The following is a 9,068-nucleotide window of genomic DNA, read 5'->3' as shown; positions in this document are numbered from 1 at the left end:
AAAGCGTCTGCAAAATGTTGAAGTTAAGACTGAGTTTGTTATTGCTTTTGGATTTGGTAGGGAACTGCCTCACTGAAAAAATGGGGATGTAAATGTCACTTTGGGTAAATTTACATAAAATTATAATAAAACGGGAAAAGTTTTTTCCTGACTGTTTTTTTGAAAAGTTGTTGATATTGCTAGGTAGGTAGTTGGTGAAGAAACATTATAAAGAAGCATATATAAAATAACAATTATATAGAATAAAATAATAATAATTGTGTAATTTTCAATAGTATCTTTCCAAATGTTTGCATTTTGAAACCTGATTTAAAATGTTTACATTTTCACAACATAGGCTCATTCTGAAAACGTAGCCCTGTATACATATCTGGAGATTGCTAATTATGTAGCTAGAGCAACGTACAGTATGGCTGCATTTCATCTTTAAAACGAACTCTACTGGGGGCGGACTGGCCATCTGGCAATTCTGGCAAATGCCAGAAGGGCCGGACCAATTTTTAAATGTGGGCCGGTCAGTTTTTTAAAATATGTATTGTTTTTAGGTGCAGACCGCTTTTATCTCTTGCTAGATGTGATATCATGATGATGATAATAAAATTAATAATAATAAAAAATGTTAAGCATTTGGCCGAATCGGCAACTGCCGCCTGGTTTCAAGATGGGCTGACCCAATCTGAGGTTACCCGGACATAATCAAAATCTGGCAAGAATGTCATAGTATTTCACCATCTGTACATCAAAATAAATAGTGAATGTGCGTGTCTGTGGGTGGGGCTGTGTCGGTGTGGTAATGTGGGCTGGTGTGGGTACAGTGCCAGGGCTGAATTTTTGTCCCAGTCCGCCCGTGACTAGGGCGGTATGATGCTGTTCCTTTTACCAGCTGACCGCTTGCCTCCATACACTCTCAGAAAAAAAGGTACAAGATCTGTCACCGTGTGGTACCTTTTCAAAAGGTACAAATTTGTACCTTAAAGGTCCATATTAATACCTCAAGGGTACATATTGGTACCTGAAACGTACAAAAGTGTTCTTCTTAAAATGTTAACTACTACTATATACTTTTGAGGTACGAATATGGAGCCTTCAAGTACAAATGTGTACCTTTTAAAAAGGTACCACCACAGTGCAACTCGTGTCCCTTTATTTCTGAGAGTGTACGGACGACTTTCCGCTTCTACCAGTTACTCTGGTAGCTTGCCATGTACGTTGGTGGACTTTAGATGCAGAGCGGAATTGACCAAAACAACGGTGTTCAATTCTGGTAAAGAACGATTCCAGAATGCAGGTAAGACAAAAACAAATGCTAAAAAAACTAAAAAAAACAAGTAAATAACAGGGTACGAATGTGGTAGAATCTATAAACAGGGTAAAAATCAGCTTTTATTTTATTAGATTGCATTTTTAAACACTTAGGTAGGGTTTAGGGAAGAGAGTGAGTGGGTTATCGTGCTTTTTAAAACACTATTGGTTGGGTTTAGGGAAGGGGAGGGGAGGGCAGCAACAACAGCACCATCTGGTGGATTTACGCAAGAACAGAAGGCATGAATAGCACTCACGAGAGAAATTTAAGATCTAAAAAAGCATACACAGCAGCCTCTGGTGGATTCTTGAAAACAAATACTGCAAAAAACATAGCTTCTGGGACGTATTTTGATCTCTCCAGAAATGTATACAGAGGTAAGTAATCATAATGACCCTGGGTTGCATTGTCAGGGTCTGCCCAAAAAGTTATTCATGTCATGTAAACACCACCCCAGAGCTATTTTAACCGGTGTGATTCACTAATTAAATTAAATTTTTAAATTTTAACAATGAACATTTTAAAAATATATGTACTTTAAGAGTTAAAAACTGTCAAGTATGGTGGAGAGTCCAACTTTGACCATAGTCAAATTGTGTTGTATACATTGGGGTTTTTGTATACATTAGCATGGGAATCAGTTAATTTAAAACCTATATTGACCACTAATCGATACTTCATTAACAAATCATTTAGGACATGAATTGTAATAAAAGACCTAAATAAGTAAATAAGCGGTCTGTTTAATTCTTAATGTTATAATTTACACTAAAAATGCTTGGTGGTTTTAACCCAAACCTGATTCTAAACAACCAGTTGTTGGGTGCTTACATTTTCTTACATCTTTTTGCCCAAATTTGTGTTGAAACAACTAATTTTTTTATTAATATTTTGATTTTATACATTTTATGATGAGGGTGGCATGGCGGCTCAGTGGTTAACACTGTCGCCTCACAGCAAGAAGGTGAGTCAAGTCCTAAATGAGCCAGTTGGCATTTTCTGTATGGAGTGTGCTTGTTCTCTCTGGGTTCATGTGGGTTTCCTCCGGGTGCTCCAGTTTCCCCTACAGTCCAAAGACTTGCGGTATAGTTGAATTGGATAAACTAAATTGGCCGTAGTGTTTGAGTGTATGTGTGTGTGTAAGTGAGTGTGAATGGGTGTTTCACAATACTGGGTTGTGGCTAAAAGGGCATCGGCTGCGTAAAAACATACTGGAATAGTTGGCAGTTTATTCCGCTGTGGTGACCTCTGAAATAGAGACTGAGCCAAAGGAAAATGAACGAATGAGGTTTTATGATCAGTGCAAAAATGTAAAAGCTGCCTAAGCAAATTATATACAGTGTGATGACAGAGTTGTAAATTTCTCTAAACTGACAAGCCAGTTGCGGAATAATGAGATTGTTTTTCAGCCAGATGTTTTCATCATGCGATCCAACTGGTGACCTTTTCATTGATCAGGTCCACAATGACCTTCGCGACCTTTTGCATATTAATGGACATGGAGAATATTGATTCCCTGTTTGGAAATCTGTACCGCTCTTTAATGCAACCAGATACAACACAGAAATTTCCCATGCATCGCTCAGTTCTCATGAATATAAATGAAGAAGGGTAAGGACATTAATCTATGGTGAAGTCCTGTCCTGCAAGAACGTACACGCACAGAGACTGTAAGCGTGTCACTTTTGTACAGCATGTGGATTGTGTCCAGACAAGGAGCTGACAGTGTACTGTACACCACAACTCAAGACAGATTTAATGGTAAAAATTCTGGGTACTGTACATTAAACTAAGCATTCCTTATTCTGTATCACTTATAAAAGCACATTTTGTTCAGCTTTAATGTTGGTGGTAGCAATGCATTATTTCTGAGAGAACAATGACAGACTTGAAATGAGTAATTACAATGTGAGAACAAGAGACTTAGCTGTTTTGTAAATAATTCAAGCAGTTGGCTCCAGTAATACTGGTAACTGTCAACATTGTTGCACCATAAATTAGCATTCAAGCAAGCATTGGCTTGAGTCAGATTATAATATATTTCTTTGCATTATGCCTTTTTCTGGATTTCATATTTGACAGACTTTCTAAAAAGACAGACACATTTCTGGAACATGCAGAGATGTTTCAGAAGAACAGTGAAGGGCAAAAAGAGGTTAGCATAGCCTTCAGCTCTCTCCCATGCTGAGATGTGAGCTCTTGCCTAACAAAATGCAAACCCAGAAGATACACTGTGCTCTGATAAAGCTCACTTTAACCCGCACATCTTGGATGGCCTCTTTTCTTGCCATCTTCTTGAATTCTCCAAGGTGACTTTGCAGATTGCAACCTCAAAATGCCATCATTATTTGTGGAGGAAAACCCGGTCCAACCCGGTACTATTAAGGTGTACCTAATAAAGTGGCCGGTGAGTGTATTTACAGTACTGTATATCCTAACTGTAAAAATACTGTAATTTTCACAATGCAACTTTCAGGTACTGTATAATTGCCCTTCACTAAACTGCTGTTCATATTTCAAGTAAAAACTGAAATTTACAAACATCATTAAGTGAATCTTTACCTTTTTCTCTTTTCTTGGATTTGTTTGCCAATTTATAGTAGCCATAAGTTATGTGTTGTTTTAAATGACTAAAGGATTGTGTAAATGTTCAAAATCCTTTTATTCCTCTTTTTTTGTATTCGATTTCTTAATTTATGATTTAACAAATAAGATGCCAACATCGTCACTTTAAATCCCTCTACATCATCTTAAGAAAGTCTGGTCAATGAAACTTTGAAAGGCGTCCTGTCCCTAAAAATAGCAAGTATGGATCTTGAAATGGATCGTCGCCTTCTGTTTCTTCCACTCTCAGTGCCGCAAAAGAGAACAATCCATCAGGTGATAAACAGTGATGTCTGTCAACTCCGAATTAGCAGGGACAAAGACGGGCAGAATGTCAAAGTGAAGCCGTTGGGGCTCAATTGGTGTCTAGCGGACAGAGAGTGATCAGTATACAGTGCAGTAGCCTACGGAGATTACACTGTACACCGAGAGGAAGACTGGGACAGTTCAACATTATCTGCCTCTCTTCATAGTTTAAACAGGTAAGACGATGCATGTTTTATTGCACAGTATATGTCAAGGCTACAATAAGTCACTACGAAGTAGCCCTCTTTTTTTTTTATTATGTGATACTGCATTGCATTATGTCAAAACTGCATTAATTACTTTCGCATAGCTGGCTCTTAAAGCAAAAGTAGTATTTTGTTTTTCTCGATGTGGATATTTTTAGGACAAGACCACTTGGTCCACTCTGGGGACTATATTAAAGAAGTCCACAAAAATTATAACAATCCGCGTAATCTGCTTAAATATTTTGAATATTACCCTTTTCCAGTATTTGATCTTTTTTTGGCACATACACCAAGCTACTTTAATGTTTTATGATTGTGGAATCAGGGGGATTTTATTAATTATTCATGTTGAGGCATTTAAAAGGGATTTATTTCATAACCGATTGATGGTGTTTCAACTTGGGGACGGATGAGATGGACGTGGGGGGTGTTTCAAACGGATACCCCTAGTGGCTAACATTAGATCATGCACACAATATTCTAAAAGAATGAAACATTTTTTTTTACAGTGTATAGTACTTTATATTATTGGAGAACCGTTTCGTGCAAGTATTGAATCAGTGGTCAACACTCGAAGTGAAAAAAAAACAACAAAAAGAAATCAAAATTGAGAAAAACAATGGGTGTCGTTCAAAAAGTTTTTGGACAAGTTTGATGTAAGATTTTGGTCCACTTCAAATGTTTACTACTGCATATCTCTCCATCATGCACCCTATAGTCAGTTTAATCACTAAACCGTAGCCTAATTATTTTATAGTTATTTTTTAATTATTAAAAATGTCTGTGATATTTCTTAAATTAAATTCAAATGTTTAATTTGAATTAAAATGTTTAAACTTTTTTTAAAAAATGTTTAGTTACCAACTTTTGGTGCATTTCCATAAATGTAGGCTATACAATTACCCTGTAAAAAATCCTGGTTGCCTTAAATTTTTAAGCTTAATCAAATTAACCTCATGAGTCCATTGAACTTATACTAAGTTAAACTGACTTTGAACAGCTTGTCATAATATTTACAAGCGACTGCAATTTTAAAAGTATTTAATTTTGATGTTCAGATGTTATATAGCCTAAATGCCTCGATTAATAAATAAGCGCTCAATAGCCTGTAAATGCATTTAATTTGTGAGATAGTTTAAATAAAAAAATGCGCGCATAAAATTTAATATAGCCTACCTTATAAAAAATCTACAAGCGATTTTATGGACGGCAGTGATTTCATTCCATCTGCATCTGATGTGATGATTCGGTTTTGACTCATAGTAGCTATCCTGTTGCTCACACTACAGCATGGTGTGTTTTACATCCACCCCAGCTACTGCAAACGCTGGCAACAGGCTAGTGCATCTGTGAATATTCGAGCGTACAGTATCAAAAGGTGGTTCCTCAGGTTATTTCAGCGTTCGCGTCCACCGTGTCACCGCTGACGTCGGCTGACACTCGGTGGAAGCCCCTCTCCTTCCCTCGCGCTTTTTTGTTCTCCGGTTTGCTTCATTCGCGAGGGTTCGTCGTGTTTTCCTCTGCTCGAGCTTCATGCGGGAGCCGCTTTTCTATATCAATGTGCATTAATGTAGGAGACAACGTGGAAGAGATAAGGTGAGATAACCTTGTTGATAACAAAGAGCACTACGCGAAGGTCTGCGTTTGATTGTGACATTGGCGGACTTGTTACTACCACGCGCTTTGAAAACTCGACTACAGTTGTCTGCATGTGTAACTGCATGTTGATAGATGTCGATAGAAGGTACGAGAACCCTCGCTTTCCTTATTGTGTATATAAATCACGCACTTTTGTTTATTTTAATGCATTTCTTGCAGAGCTCTTATCTCCTCACCTGGCACCTTTGTTTTGGATTTGCCAAGGATTTCCTAAAGCGGCAGTGGGCATACACGACTGAAGGATTTCGGGTTTTAGTCTAATTCGGGATCTATACATCCAAACTGGGATCTATGAGCGGAAAAGTGGCTAAGCCTAAAGAAGAAAAGGATGCTTCAAAGGGTAAGGAGAGTCTTAAACCGTCTCCGTTCATCACAGGTTTAAAGCGACCGTGAGCTCTCATTCATCTCCCACTCGTTGCATTGTTACTCAATTTTGAAAACATAAAAGCAGTTATGGAAATTGGCCAATATCAATGTGCAAACGTTGGTCTAGGACAAACGTTTACGAGAAGACAAATTCAATATGTTGTGAACGATTAATAAAAACTGCCACCTGATAAAGACTGAAAAGCAGCACAATCCCATTCAGTCTGTTCTGCAGAGATGAATTATTGGGCTGTCGCTTTAACGTTGCCTGCAATAAAACCAATGATTTCCCCTTTTATGTTTCCTTTTTTGCACGTTAAGGTAACTATTAAAATATTCATCGTATTCGCAACGACGTGCGCCGTGTGATGACGCGGAATCGTTTGTTTTGGGTAGCGACTGCGCAAATGACCTATTGCGTAAAATGCGCTTCTGCACGTCTCTGGAACAGCCGCGCTTCAGCGGGATGTAAACTGGCCGACCATTGCCATGGAGACAAAGGGGCTACAGGCTTGCCAAAGAAACCTCCTCGCGATTAAATTGACGTGCATGCTGTCTGTCTGCTGAGGGCTTTGCATTGCAGTTTACAACAACATGAATATGCTGTGGTCTTTTGTTCCGACTGATGAAAACCAATAGAATATAGTAGCTATGATAAAAGCGAGCCTGATAGCAAGCAACTTCTAGAAGATACATTATAACATTTTTACCATATTATTTCTTCAATAAAATATTATTATATAGTTTTGAATGTTTTTAATTATTTATTTGTTCATCGTAGTCAGCCTGGTAAAAGGGGTAGCTCTTTTTTTTCTCAAAGAATTGGCCTCATTTATTGTTTTACTATGAGGTTTAAATACCGCATTTAAAGCACTTTTTAGCTGTACTATCTTGTTGGATGATCATCATAACCACACTTTTTGATGTAACAAAATATTTACTACAAATTTTGAATGAAGAAATATTAATAAATACTTATTTTTAAAATACAAATTAATTACATCATATATCATTAGAGAAAAACAGTAGCCCATCTGTAGCCTATTGTCATTTATCAGGCAAATAGCAAACTGGCCAGCACTTTCAACTTTCCTCAGTCAGAGTTTGGCCATTTGAATAAAAAAAAATAATTAAAACATAATAATAATAACTCATTCATTAATTTTTTTTCGGTTTAGTACCTTTATTTATCAGAGGTTGTGACAGTGCTAACAACTAAGCCACTATGCCCCCCAAAATAATAATAATATGATATTATAATGTAAGCTTCATGATTTGTCTTGTAAAAATAGAAAAATGATGGATAACAACAATAGCCAAGTTAGTATTCAAATTAATTGTAATATGGGCTGCTTTTGGTGCTTCACAACCTTTATTGATCAGTTTTTGTTTTAAGAATAAGTCCAAGATTTAGATTAAAAGTTACTTGAAAAATGTTTTCTCTATTTAAAAACAAAACTGTAGCAAAAGATGCCTTTCCTTGTTGTTGTTGTAGTCCCCCCCAAAATTTTTTTAGGATGGCATAGCAGACAAAATAGAATAAATAAGCTCATGTACGGGACAAATTGTGGACTTTTGTCAGTGAGAGGTGGGTTTTTTGAACCACCCGAACGCCCCCTGGCTGTGGGCCTGTTATCTATGAAGCCTGCCTTCACTCATTAAAGTGTTGATTGGAAATAGTAATGAGCAAACTATTTAATAAATAATTTTTATGGATTTTTCAATACAAAAAAATGTCCATGAGGAAAGAAAGATGAATCTATTCCATACACTCAAAAAAATGACATTTGCTGCTTGTTCAAACTAATTTAAAATGAGTTGAAATAACAGTTCTTAAGGTTTTTTTTTAAATCTTAATCATTTTTATAAATTTAAGTGATTTGAACATAAAACAATTAAGTTAACTTAATCGATTTGGGTTGTGGCAACATGAAGGAATTGTGTGGAACCTTATATGTTTTACAGTATTCTTTTTATGAAAAAAATGAAAAGACATACAGTACAAACTTGGCATGTAATTATGGAAATTCAGCATAACATTTATATGTGTTTTTATCATTGGTATTTACAATACATCATCAGCAGACCTTTATGAGAACAGACTGAGTTTATTTATTTGTTTGTTTTAAGCAACACTTTGTCAATGCATTGCAGATGACTCATTTACTCAGCATGCTGGCTTTCATCTTATTTGTTTTGAGCTATTGTGAAACACATTGCAGTGGCCAACTCAACATCATTAAAACTTTCAGGATTCCATTAACTTTAGTGCTTTTGACATCTCTTGTTAGTTTTACCCAGTATTTAATTTATAAAAGTTTAGCGGTTCACATTATTTTAAAGTAGTTCGCTTAATGTGTACTTATAGTCCACTTAACTAAGAAAAAAAACCACAACAATGTGGGCTAAGGGTAGGGGTAGATTTAGGGAGAGTACCTTGTTATTACCCAGTTTATGTATTATTCATGATTATTAGAGCATGCATTGTGCATTAAATGGGCTGTATTTAAGGCTTTTATAATTTGTACATCTTAAAGTTTCTATTAGCTTAAAAGCATGTTATGAATCCCAAATGAAAGATTTTTTTGTTCAGTCATTTTTGCTGGGTAAACTAAAGGATTTGA

At 36.3% G+C, this 9,068-nt stretch overlaps 1 protein-coding gene across 9 annotated transcripts in view; it reads left to right on the top strand.

Annotated features, from left to right (window-relative positions):
• The first annotated feature begins 4,149 nt into the window (after positions 1–4,149).
• Positions 4,150–9,068, top strand: part of fgf13a (fibroblast growth factor 13a) — a 232,435-nt gene continuing 227,516 nt past the window's right edge. For 3 of the 9 annotated variants that reach the window (XM_073921379.1, XM_073921375.1, XM_073921376.1), the window contains exons 1-2: positions 4,150–4,389; positions 6,238–6,418. In XM_073921379.1, the coding sequence (XP_073777480.1) occupies positions 6,370–6,418 (49 nt within the window). In that variant the 5' untranslated portion in view covers positions 4,150–4,389; positions 6,238–6,369. Of the gene's footprint in view, positions 4,390–5,895; positions 6,164–6,237; positions 6,419–9,068 lie in introns of those variants that run through there. The other 6 variants (XM_021481007.3, XM_005173208.6, XM_068213196.2 and 3 more) reach the window with 2 other exon arrangements.

This window comes from Danio rerio, chromosome 14 (genome assembly GCF_049306965.1).
Source record: "Danio rerio strain Tuebingen ecotype United States chromosome 14, GRCz12tu, whole genome shotgun sequence".
Classification (NCBI taxonomy): Eukaryota; Metazoa; Chordata; class Actinopteri; order Cypriniformes; family Danionidae; genus Danio; species Danio rerio.
This window is presented reverse-complemented; position numbering and strand designations above follow the sequence as displayed.